Source organism: Gadus chalcogrammus, chromosome 15, assembly GCF_026213295.1.
Source record: "Gadus chalcogrammus isolate NIFS_2021 chromosome 15, NIFS_Gcha_1.0, whole genome shotgun sequence".
NCBI lineage: Eukaryota > Metazoa > Chordata > Actinopteri > Gadiformes > Gadidae > Gadus > Gadus chalcogrammus.
The window spans coordinates 339,995-361,241 of record NC_079426.1 but is presented as its reverse complement, the minus strand read 5'-3'; the positions used below and the strand labels follow the sequence as shown (position 1 = coordinate 361,241).

The 21,247-nt window shown below is 51.0% G+C and overlaps 2 protein-coding genes across 4 annotated transcripts in view; one reads left to right on the top strand and one right to left on the bottom strand.

Moving 5' to 3' along the window:
- st3gal7 (ST3 beta-galactoside alpha-2,3-sialyltransferase 7) overlaps positions 1-5,439 on the top strand; it is a 5,990-nt gene extending 551 nt beyond the window's left edge. For both annotated transcript variants that reach the window (XM_056609497.1, XM_056609496.1), the window contains exons 2-8: positions 1-172; positions 253-379; positions 493-857; positions 2,569-2,755; positions 3,335-3,475; positions 3,606-3,755; positions 4,962-5,439. The exon at positions 1-172 is cut by the window's left edge. In XM_056609497.1, the coding sequence (XP_056465472.1) occupies positions 15-172; positions 253-379; positions 493-857; positions 2,569-2,755; positions 3,335-3,475; positions 3,606-3,755; positions 4,962-5,048 (1,215 nt within the window). In that variant the 5' untranslated portion in view covers positions 1-14 and the 3' untranslated portion in view covers positions 5,049-5,439. The remainder of the gene's footprint in view (positions 173-252; positions 380-492; positions 858-2,568; positions 2,756-3,334; positions 3,476-3,605; positions 3,756-4,961) is intronic.
- hps1 (HPS1 biogenesis of lysosomal organelles complex 3 subunit 1) lies at positions 3,840-18,496 on the bottom strand. 2 transcript variants are annotated; one of them, XM_056609495.1, is made up of 17 exons: positions 17,789-18,493; positions 17,082-17,216; positions 16,178-16,320; positions 15,965-16,073; positions 15,341-15,501; positions 13,892-13,994; positions 13,582-13,666; positions 13,261-13,316; positions 12,871-13,038; positions 12,126-12,305; positions 10,890-10,966; positions 10,644-10,784; positions 10,416-10,480; positions 9,202-9,347; positions 8,599-8,712; positions 8,078-8,160; positions 3,840-6,408 (listed from the first exon to the last, which is right to left on the bottom strand). In XM_056609495.1, the coding sequence occupies exons 1-17, from the start codon at positions 17,903-17,905 to the stop codon at positions 6,246-6,248; spliced, it is 2,046 nt and encodes a 681-aa protein (XP_056465470.1). In that variant the 5' UTR covers positions 17,906-18,493; the 3' UTR covers positions 3,840-6,245. The 2 variants fall into 2 exon arrangements, with proteins under 2 accessions (XP_056465470.1, XP_056465469.1); XM_056609494.1 differs by lacking the exons at positions 3,840-6,408; positions 8,078-8,160; positions 8,599-8,712; ... (2 more) ...; positions 10,644-10,784; positions 10,890-10,966 and having other exon boundaries at positions 11,038-12,305; positions 17,789-18,496.
- Positions 18,497-21,247: the final 2,751 nt, after the last annotated feature.

Sequence of the window (21,247 nt, the reverse complement as noted above, 5' to 3'; positions counted from 1 at the left end):
AAGCTGCTGTAGCCATGGTGACGCTGAGTTACCTGATGGAAGACGAGAGCCGAGACGACAGCTCACCTCTGCTGCTCGAGGCCCCAGCCAGAGATACCCGGGGGGGTCACACCTGGACACGTTCGTCCTCAGCAGGTGACCCTGGGAACATGCGGTGGTTCAGGTGGTTAGCGTGAGTGTGTGCATCTAGCCCGTCGCTTTTGTAATCAGGGACCATTCATCGGAAGGCGACTTCATCTTCTCCTCTTGCAGGAGGAATAACCTCCGCCTGAGTCTGGTGGTGCTGCTGGGGTGCTACGCGGCTATTCTGATCCCTGCCTACTCCCACGCAGACAGGCTGGCCCCTATAGACGACGGCCAACCAGCGCCTCCAGATCTGGTGCCGACGCATTAAGAGACATCATGCATTTTTTATCCATAAGATACGGTTGACGTACATTAGCACATGCTCAGTGCCCCCCCCCCCCCCCCTCTCACCTTCCCCCTGTGCAGGCTCTCCTCAACCTCTCAGCTGACCTTCTGTCGGGGCCCTGCCTCCCACAATGGGGTCGGGATCGCCTGGGGACCTTGTCCTGCTCTGGGGGCCTCCTGGGGCTGGCCCCTGTGTTCGTGGAGGGGCCGCAGGAGGAGGTCGAGGGGGGGGGGGAGAGACGGGCACCCTGGGAGCTCCCCCCCCCGCTGGGTCTCCGGGGCAGCGAGCGGCAGGCGGCCCGGGCTCTGGCCTCGCTGCCCCGGCCCGGCCCCCCCCCCTGGCTGCAGGGGGGGGGGTGCAGGCGCTGCGTGGTGGTGGGCAGCGGGGGGGTGCTCCACGGCAGCCATCTTGGCTCCTCTATCGATCAGTATGATGTCATCATCAGGTAGGAGTTAGAAAGGGAGCTTTGAGCAGACCGTCGCATTTATATTTGACATTGAATATGAGATGGTGTTCTAGAGAGATGGCAGTACCAGTTAGGTACCAAAACATGGGGAGTGGATTGAATATGAGATGGTGTTCTAGAGAGATGGCAGTACCAGTTAGGTACCAAAACATGGGGAGTGGATTGGATATGAGATGGTGTTCTAGAGAGATGGCAGCACCAGTTAGGTACCAAAACATGGGGAGTGGATTGGAAAAGGGATGCCAAAGGAATCGCTCCAATATCGTCATCTCTATGACGGTTTCCCAATAAGCTGTTACTATCGTTTCCCTAATTGACTATTAAATGACTCAACCAGCCAACTCTAGTATATTCAGATACAGTATATTCAGTCAGCTCATAAATGTGACATTTAAAGATTCATTCTAAAGCCTCCCACCTACTAACAGGGAGTTAGTACTCACAGTACCAATAGTTACCAACTCTCCCCCCTACTAACAGGGAGTTAGTACTCACAGTACCAATAGTTACCAACTCTCCCCCCTACTAACAGGGAGTTAGTACTCACAGTACTAATAGTTACCAACTCTACCCCCTACTAACAGGGAGTTAGTACTCACAGTACCAATAGTTACCAACTCTCCCCCCTACTAACAGGGAGTTAGTACTCACAGTACCAATAGTTACCAACTCTCCCCCTACTAACAGGGAGTTAGTACTCACAGTACTAATAGTTACCAACTCTACCCCCTACTAACAGGGAGTTAGTACTCACAGTACCAATAGTTACCAACTCTACCCCCTACTACTAACAGGGAGTGAGTACTCACAGTACCAATAGTTACCAACTCTACCCCCTACTAACAGGGAGTTAGTACTCACAGTACTAATAGTAACCAACTCTACCCCCTACTAACAGGGAGTTAGTACTCACAGTACTAATAGTTACCAACTCTCCCACCTACTAACAGGGAGTTAGTACTCACAGTACTAATAGTTACCAACTCTCCCCCCAACTAACAGGGAGTTAGTACTCACAGTACTAATAGTTACCAACTCTCCCCCCAACTAACAGGGAGTTAGTACTCACAGTACTAATAGTTAGCAACTCTCCCACCTACTAACAGGGAGTTAGTACTCACAGTACTAATAGTTACCAACTCTCCCCCTACTAACAGGGAGTTAGTACTCACAGTACCAATAGTTACCAACTCTCCCCCCTACTAACAGGGAGTTAGTACTCACAGTACCAATAGTTACCAACTCTCCCCCCTACTAACAGGGAGTTAGTACTCACAGTACCAATAGTTACCAACTCTCCCCCCTACTAACAGGGAGTTAGTACTCACAGTACCAATAGTTACCAACTCTCCCCCCTACTAACAGGGAGTTAGTACTCACAGTACCAATAGTTACCAGCTCTCCCCCCTACTAACAGGGAGTTAGTACTCACAGTACCAATAGTTACCAACTCTCCCCCCTACTAACAGGGAGTTAGTACTCACAGTACCAATAGTTACCAACTCTCCCCCCTACTAACAGGGAGTTAGTACTCACAGTACCAATAGTTACCAACTCTCCCCCCTACTAACAGGGAGTTAGTACTCACAGTACCAATAGTTACCAACTCTCCCCCCTACTAACAGGGAGTTAGTACTCACAGTACCAATAGTTACCAACTCTCCCCCCTCCGCTGGGGGGCCGTCCCCAGGCTGAACGCGGCTCCGGTGGGGGGCTTCCAGAGAGACGCGGGGTCCAGGACCACCATTCGCCTGGTGTACCCCGAGGCAGCGCCCGCCTCCCCTGAGGAGTACCGGACCACCAGCGTGGTGGCCCTGGTGGTCTTCAAGAGCCTGGACCTGGACTGGCTGACCTCGGTGATCACCAAGAGACCTCTGGTGTGGCCCCGACCCTCAGACACCCCGATACAAGACAGACAACTCAAACTACCCCCCAGACACCCCCCATACAGGACAGACAACTCAAACTACCCCCCCAGACAGGACAGACAACTCAAACTACCCCCCCAGACACCCCCATACAGGACAGACAACTCAAACTACCCCCCCAGACAGGACAGACAACTCAAACTACCCCCCCAGACAACCCGATACAGGACAGACAACTCAAACTACCCCCCAGACAACCCGATACAGGACAGACAACTCAAACTACCCCCCAGACACCCCCATACAGGACAGACAACTCAAACTACCCCCCAGACACCCCCATACAGGACAGACAACTCAAACTACCCCCCCAGACACCCCCATACAGGACAGACAACTCAAACTACCCCCCCATACAGGACAGACAACTCAAACTACCCCCCCAGATACCCCCATACAGGACAGACAACTCAAACTACCCCCCAGACACCCCCATACAGGACAGACAACTCAAACTACCCCCCAGGATGAACCCCTCTGTATCTGAACCACACTGCGGCCGTCTCAATCGCTGTTTGTCTCCTGCAGAGCTTTTGGTCCAAGTTGTGGTTCTGGAGGAAGGTGGTCGAGGAGATCCCCCTAACCGCAGAACACTTCCGGATCCTGAACCCGGAGATTATTCACCAGACAGGACGGGCTCTGCACAGCTACGCGCCCAGCGGGGGAACGGTGAGACCTACGCTGTGAGCACGGGACCTCCGTAACACAGGACTAATACCATACATGCAAATGTGTGAATAATGAAAATCAATAAATATAGTATAATCTCCCCTTCACCCCCCCCCCCCCCCCCCCCAAGAGGGGGCCCACCCTGGGGGCCAGCGCCGTGGTGCTCGCCCTGCAGCTGTGTGACCAGGTCAGCCTGGCGGGGTTCGGCTACGACCTGAGGCACCCAGGGGCCCGGCTCCACTACTACGAGGCCCTACGCATGGACGCCATGAAGGGCCAGGTACGAGACCTCAGCATGGAGGCCATGAAGGGCCCGGTACGAGACCTCAGCATGGAGGCCATGAAGGGCCCGGTACGAGACCTCAGTATGGAGGGCATGAAGGGCCCGGTACGAGACCTCAGCATGGAGGCCATGAAGGGCCCGGTACTAGACCCTACACATGGAGGCCATGAAGGGCCCGGTACTAGACCTCAGCATGGAGGCCATGAAGGGCCCGATACGAGACCTCAACATGGAGGCCATGAAGGGCCCGGTACGAGACCTCAGCATGGAGGCCATGAAGGGCCCGGTACGAGACCCTACTCAGGGGGATGGCTTGAGGTGGCCGAGGTGGGGGGGGATCTGTTCTGAAAAAGGTTGGAACCTGTTTTTTGTTCGGGAACCAGTGGATCCCAACATGGTTTGGTTCGGGACCCCATTTTGAAGTCACTGTTTTGCCCCGAGTTCATACATGTTTGGTCATGTGCTTCCACCCTGTGCATGGTTTTTGAAGCGACGGTCTACATTCCGTCCTTCGGAGGAGACCGAGGTCCTGACTCACTGAGGTCATTAAAGATCCCAGGGCACTTATCGCAAAGAGTAGGGGCTTCCCTGGTGTCCTGGCCCAACCAGGCTCATTCAATCTGGCCCCTTATCATCCTCCTGTATAATTGGCTGACTCATTAATCCCCTCGCTCTCCACCTCAAGCTGGTGTGTGGTGAGTGTTCTACCGCAGATTGGCTGCCGTGCATCACCCCAGTGGGGGCTACACACTGGTGGTGGTGAGTGGGGTCCCCCCTTCACTTAAAAGCGTCTTTGAGTGTCTAGAAAAGCGCTATAGAAATTCTATCCATTATTATTATTATTTCTCCAGGACATTCCAGATTTCCCAGGATAGTGCACATTTTGAGCATGGTGCAAGTAGTTTGCTTGTGGCTATGAATCCCTAGACCTTTGAAAATATGTTTGCAAATCAGAAATGCATGCATTACGTTTCTGTAGGTTATGAGTTAGTCATCTCTCTCGACGCCCATATGCATCAGATGACCCCAGTGGGGTGCTGAGGCCGGGACACACTCTGGTTAGACAGACTACTGTCGTGGAGGAGTACTGTGTGTGGCTCTTCTGAGAACAAACCACTCGGGTGCAAAGGCACGCCTAGGGATTCTGCAGACATACCCCAGGCTTCACGGTGCGGATGGATTACAGTTGGTCTCTTTTCACAGGTGGTGCACGACATCGGCTCTGAGAAACTCTTTCTCAGGGATCTGGTTTCGTCGGGGGCTGTGACTGACCTTACAGGAGCGCTATGAGCCCGTGGCGAGGAGAGAGCGAAGCGAGGGAGACACACACGAGTCGACACAATGACAACGTCAGGACACTCGGCCACCGGGAGAGAACAACGTATAAACACACCACGCTGACCTTTACCGCGCAGAGGGCTGCAGACAGCATTGGATTAGGAGACAGAGGGGAGGAGGGCGGAATGTTGGTGTTTGTAGATTTACTCTTGAATTATTAACCAGATCACTGCACTTCTACCAGCTTCACATTATCTTCTTTAGAACATTTATGCATTTTAGGTATAATTAAGGATGGCATTCTTTATGATATCCTGGTTGGATTTAGTAAGATTTAACACATATATGATAATTTTCTTTTACATGATTATTATATATTTTTATAAATACTATCCAAATAATAAACGCTTTTAAGAAAATCGTGTCTTGGACCATTTACTGTATACAGTAGGTGTGGCAATGTATGTTACATGTATGCCTGCGTGTGAGCAAAGCATGGTTGCAGGGTGTGAGAGAGATGTTCGAGCTATGGTGTGTTCGCACCATGCTAGGAATGTTAAAGAGGTGAAATAGCTGCAGCAGAGATGCAGCACAGATGGTTGGTAGATGTAAATAATTAAAATAATGTCCAGATTCAAAATACATTTAGTGTATTGCTAATAAATATGATACAATAGAAAACAATCATTCATCAACAATCAGGAATACGCAAACAAAATAGTAGTCAATACAATTGATAGTGCCCAACAGTGTTCAAAGTGGTCAAATCTGTACCTTCAAATCACTTTAAAGTGATATCAATAAACCATTTTTGGTCACAGCCTTCATAGAACCATAAAACTATTTTCACATAAAAAAAAATCTTTGAACTATCCTTCAACATGACATGATAGAATACATAGAAATGTGTTTCTGGCAGGGAACAAATGCATGTCTCAGAATGGGCTGCAGATGTGATTGTAAACATGCCTGCTGGTTTATATCTTTCTTTCCAAAGGGGGTTGCATACCTGCATGTGGGTATGCTTCATTTAAGGAAGGGAATTGCACTTAAGCCTGCGTGCGCATGCGTTCCTTACCATAAATGCACATAATGCACGTGTGTGTGTGTGTGTACGCGTGGGTGCATGCGTGTGTGCGTGTGCGTGCGTGCTTCTCCACAGGAGTGGGCTTCCACAAGGGCGTGCGTGCCTGAGCCTGCGGCCGCCCTCTACAGGAGGGGGTTGCGGGAGGGCTCCCACAGCTTGCTGGCCAGTTGTCTGCAGTGCTGGAGGATGTACTCGGTGGGGATGACCCCCAGATGGACGGTCAGCAGCTCGTAGCACTTCACCACCTCCCCCGCGTGGGTCTTACTGTAGTAGCGAAGCAGCTTCCTGTGAACACACAGTGGCTCTTACTGTAGCAGCAGCTTCCTGTGAACACACAGTGGGTCTTACTGTAGCAGCAGCTTCCTGTGACCACACGGGGCCCGCTGCACGGTGAACACACGGGGCCCGCTGCACGGTGAACACACGGGGCCCGCTGCACGGTGAACACAGGGGGCCCGCTGCACGGTGAACACAGGGGGCCCGCTGCACGGTGAACACAGGGGGCCCGCTGCACGGTGAACACAGGGGGCCCGCTGCACGGTGACCACAGGGGGCCCGCTGCACGGTGACCACAGGGGGCCCGCTGCACGGTGAACACACGGGGCCCGCTGCACGGTGACCACAGGGGGCCCGCTGCACGGTGACCACAGGGGGCCCGCTGCACGGTGAACACACGGGGCCCGCTGCACGGTGAACACGCGGGGCCCGCTGCACGGTGACCACAGGGGGCCCGCTGCACGGTGAACACAGGGGGCCCGCTGCACGGTGACCGCAGGGGGCCCGCTGCACGGTGAACACACGGGGCCCGCTGCACGGTGAACACACGGGGCCCGCTGCACGGTGACCACAGGGGGCCCGCTGCATGGTGAACACACGGGGCCCGCTGCACGGTGAACACACGGGGCCCGCTGCACGGTGAACACACGGGGCCCGCTGCACGGTGAACACACGGGGCCCGCTGCACGGTGAACACACGGGGCCCGCTGCACGGTGAACACACGGGGCCCGCTGCACGGTGACCGCAGAGGGCCCGCTGCACGGTGACCACAGGGGGCCCGCTGCACGGTGAACACACGGGGCCCGCTGCACGGTGAAAACACGGGGCCCGCTGCACGGTGAACACAGGGGGCCCGCTGCACGGTGAACACACGGGGCCCGCTGCACGGTGAACACAGGGGGCCCGCTGCACGGTGAACACACGGGGCCCGCTGCACGGTGAACACAGGGGGCCCGCTGCACGGTGAACACAGGGGGCCCGCTGCACGGTGACCACAGGGGGCCCGCTGCACGGTGAACACAGGGGGCCCGCTGCACGGTGAACACAGGGGGCCCGCTGCACGGTGAACACAGGGGGCCCGCTGCACGGTGACCACAGGGGGGCCGCTGCAAGGTGAACACACGGGGCCCGCTGCACGGTGAACAGCACGCTGCTCTGCATTCACTGCCTCCATGTGGAGAGGGAAGTAAGGTGGGGGGTACCTGTGATAGACAGGTCCTGTCCCAGTGGGGCAGTAAGGTGGGGGGTACCTGTGATAGACAGGTCCTGTCCCAGTGGGGCAGTAAGGTGGGGGGTACCTGTGATAGACAGGTCCTGTCCCAGTGGGGCAGTAAGGTGGGGGGTACCTGTGATAGACAGGTCCTGTCCCAGTGGGGCAGTAAGGTGGGGGGTACCTGTGATAGACAGGTCCTGTCCCAGTGGGGCAGTAAGGTGGGGGGTACCTGTGATAGACAGGTCCTGTCCCAGTGGGGCAGTAAGGTGGGGGGTACCTGTAATAGATCCTGTCCCAGTGGGGCAGTAAGGTGGGGGGTACCTGTAATAGTCCCACCCCAATAGACAGGTCCTGTCCCAGTGGGGCAGTAAGGTGAGGGGTACCCTGTCCCAGTGGGGCAGTAAGGTGGGGGGTACCTGTGATAGACAGGTCCTGTCCCAGTGGGGCAGTAAGGTGAGGGGTACCTGTAATAGTCCCGGGCCAGCACTCCGATGGGGGGGGAGTCGTCGGGGAGTACAGGCAGGTCCACCTCGTCTAACTTGTAGCCCTGATCGGTCAAAGTCAAAGTCAGCTTTATTGTAAATTACAACACATGAACCAGACCAATAGAAGAACCAACATTTAGTTTGTCTCTGACCCGGCCCACTACAGGTAAAGGATAAATACAATTTGGTCAATTGAAATAAACTCAGATAAGTAATATTTTCAATGAATAAATTCTAAACAGTGCAAAATTCACAAAAATACTGTAATGTAGAGGGTTTATATATTCTGTATTTTAAAAATATATATGAGAAGATAACAAATTTTTTTTCATACAGCTATTGGTCTTGTTAATTTTCTATATATCTTGCATATAACTCATTTTATCTCCATTTAATATGTTTTAATATCTTCACTTTCTGCAGGGCTACCCACATTTCATCGCTCTTTAACCGGCAGCTAACAGAACGTGGAGAGGCTGAGACCGTTTCCCTTCACTTACGGTTTCATTTTCAAACCAGAGGAAGTAACAGAAGTAGAAGTCTCCGTCGCGTAGCGTGGCGGTGGAGTAGCCCTTCTGGAGGTACTGCCGCGCCGTTCGGACCAGACCCCACACCTGCAGCGGGCGCCCACACACACACACACACACACACACACACACACACACACACACACACACACACACACACACACACACACACACACACACACACACACAAAGAAGACTGATCAGAGGTAAGAAACCGCAGCGTAGCAGTGGAAAAACAACGTTCATTATTCATGGCCGAAGGCGGCCACACACTGGTTTGAGGAATGGCCGCGGTACAGAAGGTAAGCTAGGGGTACAGAAGGTAAGCTAGGGGTACAGAAGGTAAGCTAGGGGTACAGAAGGTAAGCTAGGGGTAGGAGGCACACAGCAACAGATTCATCATTTATTAAACACGCAGGAATCTACACAAAAGGAGAGTAAAGCACTATCTAAACATAATATCATCAGTAGATGAGACAGACTGCGAATGTAAACCTTATAAAGGGAGGGGTAGACTTTAGGATGCGTTTGATTATGCCGGACATTAGACACTAGTGCCGAACAGTCACGACTCACCTTTCCTCTGATGAACTGAGCCAGAGGGCCCCCCCCCAGCTCGGAGGTACTGCGCTCTGTGATGTTGAGGGACGGGGCGATCATCTGCCCGCTGGATCGATCCACGCAGATGAAGTGGACGAGGCCGGGGAAGTCCTCCAGGTACGTGAGGCACTGGGTTAAGACCAATACGCCCCGGGATTCACTGGGTTAACACCAATACAACCCGGGATTCACTGGGGTAAGACCAATACAACCCGGGATTCACTGGGTTAACACCAATACGACCCGGGATTCACTGGGTTAACACCAATACGCCCCGGGATTCACTGGGGTAACACCAATACGACCCGGGATTCACTGGGTTAACACCAATACGACCCGGGATTCACTGGGTTAACACCAATACGCCCCGGGATTCACTGGGTTAACACCAATACGACCCGGGATTCACTGGGTTAACACCAATACGACCCGGGATTCACTGGGTTAACACCAATACGACCCGGGATTCACTGGGTTAACACCAATACGCCCCGGGATTCACTGGGTTAACACCAATACGACCCGGGATTCACTGGGTTAACACCAATACGACCCGGGATTCACTGGGTTAACACCAATACGACCCGGGATTCACTGGGTTAACACCAATACGCCCCGGGATTCACTGGGGTAAGACCAATACGCCCCGGGATTCACTGGGGTAACACCAATACGACCCGGGATTCACTGGGTTAACACCAATACGACCCAGGATTCACTGGGTTAAGACCAATACGCCCCGGGATTCACTGGGTTAACACCAATACAACCCGGGATTCACTGGGTTAAGACCAATACGCCCCGGGATTCACTGGGTTAACACCAATACGCCCCGGGATTCACTGGGGTAACACCAATACGACCCGGGATTCACTGGGTTAACACCAATATGACCCGGGATTCACTGGGTTAAGACCAATACGCCCCGGGATTCACTGGCTTAAGACCAATACGACCCGGGATTCATGGTGCAATTCAACATCACTTCTCAGTTGTGTTTGTTGTTTTCTTCCTAGGCCTACTGTGTGTTTACCATTCATTTACACTTTGGATTTCTAAGCCCACTATCTTGCAGAACACGAATAGACACATTCAACGTTTCAACTGTAATTCTGATACATAAACGTGGTCTCTTATCTGGGGCAAACTTATGGAGACCCCAGTTGCTAGGCGACGCCAGACAGGATATGACACCATGGTGATGTTTCTCTTGCTCTTAACCAACAGGAAGTCCTTCCAGTCCATTAGTTTCTCCCTATGTAAACGACACAAAATAAAAGGAATTAAATGGACTCAATTAATTGGAAACAGAAAGTGACAGTGATAAAAAAAATCCACTCAGACAAAAGATGTATAAGTATGTTCATAGCAACCGAAAATGGAAAAAAGGGTATTTATTAGAAAGTCCTGCTCCTTACTGAACCATGGCCTGAGCGAGTTCCTGTAGGGCGGGGGAGAGGCGCTGGGGCGCGTCGGCTCCCCTGGTGGTCCCGTTCAGGAAGCACTGCTTGTAGACCCCACACAGCTGGGTCTTCATGCTCTTACACCAAGGGATGAGCCTGGAGGCCAAACATACACAGGACCATTGAGCATAAGAACAATAAAAGATGGCCTCAATGTGATGCAATGCTACTCCGGCCAGCAGGGGGCAGTGGCAGCCTTACTCTCTGGTGAAGCCTGGGCCCCCTCTGGTGAAGGCACGCTTCTTGAACTCCGACCACACATTCTGCAACTGAGACGTCTGAAGGACAAATATGGAGGACACGTGCGTATTTACATCAGTGTTACCTCTTTCCATTGTTACAACACATAGATAAACGTTTAAGGAAGGGCTTTAGTCAAAAATACGTAAAACATGCAGCCCTTAAAGACGAAAACAAATAGATAAGATTGAAAAAACTCCACTGTCAAGCCATCCTCAAAGTATTCTCCTTGGGAAAACAGATATCTGTGCATTTGTGCACACGTATGCGGTGCGTGCTTGTATGGGACCCCCGTCTTCACACCACGTGGGGAACGCTAAAGAGGGGGGTTAGCTGTGGCAGCGGAACCCGAGACTGCAGCGGATCAGAATGACAGCAGACACCAGAGCTGCATGTGTGCACGCTCTACGGTACCTGGATGTCGCTGTACGGTGCCTGGATGTGTACGGTACCTGAATGTGTACAGTACCTGGATGTGTACGGTACCTGGATGTGTACTGTACCTGAATGTGTACAGTACCTGAATGTGTACGGTACCTGGATGTGTACGGTACCTGAATGTGTACAGTACCTGGATGTGTACGGTACCTGAATGTGTACAGTACCTGAATGTGTACGGTACCTGGATGTGTACGGTACCTGGATGTGTACGGTACCTGAATGTGTACGGTACCTGGATGTGTACGGTACCTGGATGTGTACGGTACCTGGATGTGTACGGTACCTGAATGTGTACGGTACCTGGATGTGTACGGTACCTGAATGTGTACGGTACCTGGATGTGTACGGTACCTGGATGTGTACGGTACCTGAATGTGTACAGTACCTGAATGTCGGTGTACGGTACCTGGATGTCGCTGTACGGTACCTGGATTTCGCTGTACGGTACCTGGATGTCGCTGTACGGTACCTGGATGTCGCTGTACGGTACCTGGATGTCGCTGTACGGTACCCGTGTGCCCGCAGTACGGTACCTGGATGTCGCTGTACGGTACCTGGATGTCGCTGTACGGTACCTGGATGTCGCTGTACGGTACCTGGATGTGTACGGTACCTGGATGTCGCTGTACGGTACCTGGATGTGTACGGTACCTGGATGTCGCTGTACGGTACCTGGATGTCGCTGTACGGTACCTGGATGTCGCTGTACGGTACCTCGATGTCGCTGTACGGTACCTGGATGTCGCTGTACAGTACCTGGATGTCGCAGGGCCCCAGGGCCTTGATGAACTTGTCCAGCTTGCTGCGGAGGTCGTGGACGGTGGGCTGGCCCCTGGCAGCGGCTGGGCCCTCCTGGCCCTCGCTCAGACGCTTCTCCAGCTTGGCGAAGGCCTCCAGGTAGGAGTACACCGACATGGCCACGCTGCTGTTGGGGATCTGGGGGGGAGGATTCAAACGGCCAGTAGTTTGATATCTAAGGCTTGTAAGAAACTTCCATCAAGATTAGATCAATTAAATCAACATGATCATTTTTTACAAGAGAAATAAAAAAATAACTCTTAGCAGACTCAGGGACAGTACAAACTCCTTTAGCTATATCTATATCTGCCTCAAATATAACTCAAGAATTACAAGGTTCAAATTCAGTTTAACCTTCCCCTAATTCAGGTGAAGTTTATTAGAATAGTTCAGTGTGTGATGTGTGGTTGCTGGTAGTCTTCATAGGGTGCCACTACTGCCCTCTGTTGATGAAACAGGTAAAAACAACTGGATGCCCTTTCTCTCATTGTACTGCTAATAACAGTTAGATGTTAGATGTTAGATGTTAGACTGTTGGATGGTAATGAAGCAGGAGGGGGGTATGCATCTCGCTCAAAGGGGCCTACAGGATCACATCCAGAAGCAGAGTTCATCCCTAAGCATCAGGAGATCCTTCCCCAGTCTTTGGGTAGGTGATACAACGTGGGGGGGTAACAGCGTCTCGAGGGGGGGGGGAGCTGACCTTGGTGAGCAGCACCAGAGTGATCCCGGGCCAGAGCGGCCGGCAGTACATGGAGTGAGGCATCATGGGATACAAGCCGTCCTTGAGGGACACCTCCAGGAACACTCTGGTGGGGGCCAAGGGGTCCGGGGGAGAGACCTCCAGGGTGATGAGGCTGTCCTCTGCTATCTACAACACACACACACACACACACACACACACACACACACACACACACACACACACACACACACACACACACACACACACACACACACACACACACACACACACACACACACACACACACACACACACACACACACACACTCGGTCTTGTGCCCGGAATATGCAACATTGACATGTTATTCATTATTGACATCTGTTTTGAGAGAGTGATGAATGCTATACCTGTATGTCTGGATCCACAAACTCAAACATAGGAGTGTCCTCTCTTGCTGTCCTTTCTGGTGAGAACCAAATAAAATGTGTGTTTAAATGTAACCTCAGTCACTATTGATTGAAAAACCGTGATAAAGGGCTTGGTTTGTTAAGGCAAGTGTTCTTTAACGGATTATTAAACAATACCTAGATGATCAGACGATTCACCGTTTATAACTTATGTGCTTTCTTGATAGAATGGCCGTGAGTCAAAATCCACATCTTTTTCCACAGCAGCAATATTAATGATATCCAAGCGAGCACATGGGAAACCCATTCCACAACTCGTACCTGAACCACTGGAGCTTCTGTTAGTAGGCGATGGCTGTGGTGTGTAAAACATCTCCAGACCCGAAACCGACACACTTTCCACATCCTAGAACAAAAGCAAAAAAGGATATGGTCAAAGGTGCTGGGCTGAATTCCCCATATCCTCAACCTGCATAGAAGCATCCTCGAGCAAAATGCCGAACCCCTCCTACTCTCAATAGTAGAGTAATGCTGTCGCTTTGCATAACAGCATCTGCTACATGACTGAACAGTAAGTAGCATCAATAGGAGGTATGGTACAATGGGAACAGGCCTCAGGTGGGGGCTGTACCTCTGGGCCATGGTCTTCCTGGTCAGTGTTGGAGGGGTACATGCTCTGCGTCATGACGATGAGAGCCAGCAGGTCAGACGGGCTCAGGGTGCTGGTGTTCCGGCTGGTAGAACGCGTTGGATAGGACATTAAACAGGATGAAACATGAAACTCGGGTTAAGAGGTTGAAGAGATGAATCCATGAAGAGAAAGATTGGGGTTAGGGTTAGCCCAGAGGTTCTGGGATCTGAACCAAATGGCTGCAGGCTACCTGTAGACATACCCCATATGACCTGCAATTAAACCCATTCTCTGCTGGATGATAAACGTTTAAATAGAAGAAACGATCCTAGAAAAGACGTCGTCGACGTAACGAAGAACAATCATAAATATTTGGCCTGTTGAGCCCTTTGAGACTGTAATGGTGATTAAGGGCTGTACTAATCACATTGAGTTGAGTTGAATCAGGATGTGGAGACACTTCTCAAGATATTAACGAGACACACGGGCAACACTAAAGGAGAAGCAAGGAGGACCAAGATGTAGTGAGGAGGAACCAGGAGGAACCAGAGGAACCAGGGAGAGGAATCAGGAGGAACCAGAGAGGAACCAGGAGGAACCAGAGAGAGGAACCAGAGAGGAACCAGAGAGAGGAACCAGGAGGAACCAGAGATAGGAACCAGAGAGAGGAACCAGGAGGAACCAGAGAGGAACCAGGAGGAACCAGAGAGAGGAACCAGAAGGAACCAGGAGGAACCAGAGGAACCAGGAGGAACCAGGAGGAACCAGAAGGAACCAGGAGGAACCAGAGAGAGGAACCAGAAGGAACCAGGAGGAACCAGGAGGAGCCAGGAGGAACCAGGAGGAGGAACCAGGAGGAACCAGAGAGGAACCAGGAGGAACCAGAGAGAGGAACCAGAGGAACCAGGAGGAGGAACCAGAGAGGAACCAGGAGGAACCAGGAGGAACCAGAGAGAGGAACCAGAAGGAACCAGGGGGAACCAGGAGGAACCAGGAGGAACCAGAGAGGAACCAGGAGGAGGAACCAGGAGGAACCAGGAAGAACCAGGAGGAGGAACCAGGAGGAGTTAGGAGGAACCGTGAGGAACCAGGAGGAACCAGGAGGAACCAGGGAGAACCAGGAGGAACCAGGAGGAACCAGGAGGAACCAGAGAGGAACCAGAGAGAGGAACCAGGAGGAGTTAGGAGGAACCAGGAGGAGTTAGGAGGAACCAGGAGGAACCAGGAGGAACAGGAGGAACCAGAGGAACCAGGAGAAACCAGGAGGAACCGGGAGGAACCAGGAGGAACAAGAAGCCAGGAGGAACCAGGAGGAACAAGAAGCCAAGAGTAGCAGTGAGGAGTTAGGAGGAACAGGAGGAACCAGGAGGACCAAGGAGTGCCCAGGAGGAACAGGAGGAACCAGGAGGAACCGTAAGGAACCAGGAGGAACAGGAGGAACAGGAGGACCTGGAGTAGAAGGCGAGCAGCTTGGTGTGCACCAGGATGAAGGAGTGGAGGACCTCCTCTCCGTTCCGCTCTGAGCTGCTGTTCAGCGCTGGCAGCAGGCGGCGCTCCAGGAACTCGATGCACTGCTCGCACAGCGTGGGGTGGATCAGACGCTCCACCGCCTGGCCACAGGGACCCCGGGGGGGGGGGGGGGGGGGGGGGGTAAACATGGGCTGTCACTAGGATGGATGGATGGATGGATGGATGGATGGATGGATGGATCTATCTATCTATCCATCTATCCATCCATCCATCCATCCATCCGTCCATCCGTCCATCCGTCCATCCATCCATCCATCCATCCATCTATCCATCCATCCATCTATCCATCCATCCATCTGTAACCCATAGCTCCTGCTCCTCCATGACAAGAGGTCACTGTGGCCTCACTGTGAAGCATTATGGTTAAAGTGTTGTTAATGTTACTTAGTTTGTTAACTCAATTTTAAGAAGCAATTTGTCTTTGGTGATGCGTGTGCAATTATCTTCGAGTTACTTATTCATCATCTCAGAATAATTGGCTATTCAAGTCGCCCAACGCTAAACAATGGAGAAGGAAAACCACCAACACACTATGCGGTGTACCTCCACTAAGAAGCTCTGGTCGTTCTCCCGGAGCCGGCTGTAGGTCTCCAGTAGACCCTGGAGGTGCTTCCACAGCCCGGTCCTCTGCTCCGTGTCTTGAGGACGCAGTCTGGAAAACACAGATGGTGCGTTCGATGGCATTGCACTCGTTAAGGATTGGAAACGCAACAACAACGTGCATGTCCCATGAGGAGAACTGAAAACTACACCTACTCTTTACGGAGCAGGTTACTGCTGAGGTTCACCATGCCGAAGAGGACTTCGATCATCTTCTTCATCACGTAGATCTTCCTCCTCAGGTCGTCCTCACACTCCTGGCCGTCTCCGTTCACGGCGATGTAAAGACACTCATCGAACTGTCAGGGTGGGGGACGGCCAGGGGTTAGAGCCCGGTACGGCGAGGACATCGTCTATAAAACAGGCCAGCAGGTCTAGGATTTGCGTTGCTGCCGTCAACTTGCCCAGCTGTGACCCCTTACAATTTAGTATTTTGTCATTCTGAAACACCTTTCGATTTCCTTTAAGATATGATTTATTTATCAGCACGAAGGAGTAAAGAATCACCCTCAAGGAGGCCTAGTTAGCCTGGTGGATGGTGGGGAAACGCTTTACTAACTACTATACTCTATCCTGAGTAATAAAGTCCTATCTCATCTGTTTAACAGGGATTCATCCGCCTGTATGACATATTCTCTCCAAACACGGCGTCTGAATGGACTACATTGCTGCCCATTGTTACAGTTGATGGATCTGGGAGGCCCAGAGAGTAGACAGCAGCCTGGTGCTCCAGCTCCCTAATGGGCCTCACATGACCAGAGAAGGAGCTCTAAGAACTCAAGGGGTTCCCTTCAGAGAACAAAGGCCCTGTTGTTCTGAGTCTGCAGGAGAGGAGGTGTCTTCCAGAGATGCTTTTTATTACTACAGTGAATACGAGGGACTTGCTGTTATTCTCGCTGTGTTCTTCTTTGGTCCTCTCCTCTGTGTTTCCCAGGTTGTTTTATGAATCAGTGACAGGATAGTCTACAATAACATTCTCACTTTGTATGAGAGCGTCGGCTAAAGCCACCGAGATACAGACACGCTCAGAGGACTCCACCCCAGACGGCCGCTTCGTCACCTGATGCAAGACGTAGTTGTGTTGGTTCTCGGTGGTGAAGCAGGCGTAGCTGTCACCCAGCCGGTCGACCATGGTGCTGCAGGAGATGATGATGGGAGCGAACAGTGTGTTCAGGCTGTCCTCAAACGCTGGGGGCTGGAGAGACCGACAGGACATGTTAGACACCACTGGAGAGACCGACAGGACATGTTAGACACCACTGGAGAGACAGACCGGACACATTAGAAACTAGCTGGAGAGACAGACAGGACATGTTAGACACCACTGGAGAGACAACCAGGACATGTTAGACACCACTGGAGAGACCGAAAGGACATGTTAGACACCACTGGAGAGACAGACCGGACACATTAGAAACTAGCTGGAGAGAGACAGACAGGACACATTAATACCAGCTTCACAGTCGATCCACAGATATGGAGTTCAGATATGAAATGGTCATATCAATAGTTATGTTTGATAGTAGGGAAATAGTAACCAAGCATATTTTTAACAAATCGGGGCATCATTATTATTTTCTTTTATTATATCATTATAAATATAGAACAAGAGTGCCCCCAAAATGGTATTCAATGACATTGACCTACTTTTAGGCCTACCCTCGCTTTTGTCAACATTAGGTTTTCTACAGGAACGCCAGAACATGTGCAGGACTCTGGAACCTGGTGAATTAATGAATTAATGAATTAATGACAATGACTGCTCACCCTCTGGCCCTCCTCCTGGGACGCTCCGTACTGGTCCTGGACATTCTGCCTGAACTCCGGGTCGGTCCAGTAGAAGAGAACCTCCGCGCTCTCACTCGCTATCAGCAGACACTTCATCTCGCCTGAAGACGCACTCCTGCTCTGATTAGGCTACTATACTGGGTCCAGTTTTCAATTGTTGAATACGTTTAGATCCATTGCAAAGCTTGAATGCAATTCATAAACTATTTAGTTTCTATCAAGAAAAAACACAATAAAAGGCTATTTGGAAAAACAGTTCGAAGTGCTCATTCTGAAATTTAAATATTTACTAACCTTTACGAAAAACACGTAGCCGTGCGTAGCTTAATAAACGGAATTAGTGTGAATATTGCATATAAAAAAGAGTATACTTTGCGGACAACAATCCATTCCGAGGTCCAATTGAAGTATTTATCGCAGCTCGCCGACCACACGAACTATCCTGATGCTCCCCTTTCTTTCTATCTATCTGCAGTTCTGAATTGATCGAAACACAATCGATCAGCTAACTTCATATGTCCTAAATCTTGGATCCAAGCAGGCTACAGCAACATCCGATATCGCTATTCTGCAAAAGTTAACCACCATTCAGGAACTTTGCGAAGAGCAGCATTCCTTCAACACAACAGTATCAGATGGTAGTTTGGTTCAACAAACTGCAGTCATGTGACACTGCGAATACTTCTGCAGCGGAAGCCTCCTGTCCGATTTTATCACAGATCGCAGAACAGTTTGGTGTTTCAAGCCTCATTGGAGACCAATGCTGAGACCTTCGCATGACTGCTCTCGGTTCGATTCTTACACATCGTTCAGCAAAGTAGGCTACGCCCGCATCGCTTTATGATGATTGCCAAGCTTACAGGGGATATAATAAGTCATGTGCTGCTTCAGAACTTGCAAACCATGATTCCGATACGGCTTTCCTGGACTTCTTTGGTATTCAACGAATTAAACTGTGTGATTAGATTAGTATTAGTTTTACCTCTTGGCCCACTAGTACAGTAGGCTATGACAGGAGAAAGAAATATACACACACACACACACACACACACACACACACGCACACACGCACACACGCACGCACGCACGCACGCACGCACGCACACACACACACACACAAACACATGCATGCCTCTCACGCGCTATGTGTGTGTGTGTGTGTGTGTGTGTGTGTGTGTGTGTGTGTGTGTGTGTGTGTGTGTGTGTGTGTGTGTGTGTGTGTGTGTGCGTGCGTGCGTGTGTGTGTGTGTGTGCGTGAGCATGTGTGCATGTGTCTGTAGCATACACAATATTCTCATTTTTTGATTGGTGTTACAAAGAGCCATGCTCTCCCCAAGCATAGGTACACAAGCACCAACCCCACCTCCATGTTCTTTGGCGATCCGTGTCAACAACTCTGTCTCGTATTATAATGTGCACGTTGTGTTTTGACTCGTGACAGACATTTGCTTAGGCAGAGCACAGGCACGGTTACATAAATATTTATGTTTTATTAACCTAACGTTGGTCAAAACGGTCCAAAATGCCAAAGGTTCTGCTCTCGAGGGCCAAGGTTTAATCGAGTCCATCGGGGGTTCTGAAGACCCAACCTTCGTGGAAGGTTCATTTAAGCTGACTCCTGTATATACAGAATAAACATCACAAAATCCTCGATGTTTGCGAACAGGGCCAGCGAGCCTTGCATGTCTCCTGGCGGATCAGGGAGTATAAACAGTACGAGGGAGGACTTTGTTGCAGTTGCGTTCACTAAAGGGGCACTGTCACGCACAAGCTGCCAGACGTGGCCGTGTCCCGCCGGATCCCATTCGGACGGGGTGAGTGACGCCCGGGAACTATTATGACAAGGTAATGATTTTCTATTGGTTTAAATGAAAGCCGACGCTGGCCAAACATGAGCCATTTAAACAGGAAATACATTGATAAGATCCTGCCCAGTTGCCACAATTTCCGCAAGTTCACCGTAAACTGGAAAGAGAGGTCCCTTGTCGTCTAATGAGATCCAAGCTCAATGGTTTCCGTCCTTACTCTCCCCCTGCGTTATTTACTCACATTGACCACACAAAGCTACGTTCCCATGGTTCCATTTCAATGGCTTGGCAGATGAGAGCAAAGTTGTGTTTTATGTATTTAAGCATCTTAGCTTGGCTCTTGATCTGGCGGATGCCACAAGCCAACGAAAAGTCGAAGGTCACCACTGTTTATGCAAAAGCTTTTCTCGTAAATTAAATTTAAAACGATAATGCGATTCAAGGTACATGTTTTGGATCACAGTTCTTGAAGGCCATTATAAAGACTCACTGCCATGAGACTTAAATATAGTCTGGTTAAATGTTTAAAAAAAAGAAAAACCCAACCCTAACCTTCAAAGCCTTGCAGAGATGCTTGTGGGTTACATATTTCTAATGTCATGCTTGACTGAGAGGGAACAAGCATCCAGTTCAGTCTAGGGCACACTCGACTCCACCTGACCGGGGCCAGGTTCACCCTGTCTGGGCAACAACAAGGAAACAACCAAGCCGGAGATGTGGAGGTTTTTAGTTGGACCCTAGCCTCATGGTTCCTATCAATAGCAGCCTCATGCAGAGACAGGACAGCACTCAAGAAAAAACCAGACCCCGATTCCAGATGCCTGCACATCTGGGGCCACAACATGTGATCCATAGTGTGTGCGTCTGTGTGAGCGTGTGGTTAGGTGGCATTAGGGCAGAGTCTATTAATGTGCAGGAAAAGAGGGGGCCGAGATGAGATTGTGTGTATGTGTGTGTGTGTGTGTGTGTGTGTGTGTGTGTGTGTGTGTGTGTGTGTGTGTGTGTGTGTGTGTGTGTGTGTGTGTGTGTGTGTGTGCGTGCGTGCGTGCGTGCGTGCGTGCGTGCGTGCGTGCGTGCGTGCGTGCGTGCGTGCGTGCGTGCGTGCGTGCGTGCGTGCGTGCGTGCGTGCGTGCGTGCGTGCGTGCGTGCGTGTGCGTGTGGGCGTGTGGGTATAATGTTGGGGTACAAAGTAAGGTGAGGATGGTCCATGACCCTGGTCATCCGGTCCGACAGCCAATAGGACGTGAGTATATAGTTATCCCAGGGACTGGTTTTATGGTGCACATCAACCCGGGAGATGAATCTGCAGACCGTATTTAACGTTATTTATAGGTTCCTTGTGTTCCACGTCTCCCGCTCACTTGGTGCTCAGGTGCAGATATAAATCATATCTTCTTTTCCTTTGTCTCCCCCTCACTAACACGTTTCTCTATTAAGCCCTGACCTTACCTTAACCATAAAGTCCAAGCCGTACAAGATGGGAACTGATCAAGACACAAATACAAGATGTTTCCCAGCATAGTCATTCCTTCCAAAACCATATTTTACATAAGTCTATAGGAAACGGAGCAATGAGCAGAGCTGAGATGGCCTGTCGAGTTACAACTTCATTTCCAGAACACATATTGGA

Coding starts and splice junctions, on each gene's coding strand:
- hps1 (XM_056609494.1), bottom strand. CDS start 17,905: ATGAAGTGTCTGCTGATAGCGAGTGAGAGCGCGGAGGTTCTCTTCTAC. Junction 16,074..16,177: donor AGTAACCTGCTCCGTAAAGA/GTAGGTGTAGTT, acceptor TGTGTTTTCCAG/ACTGCGTCCTCAAGACACGG. Junction 12,306..12,870: donor CTCTGGTGCTGCTCACCAAG/GTCAGCTCCCCC, acceptor CCTCCCCCCCAG/ATCCCCAACAGCAGCGTGGC.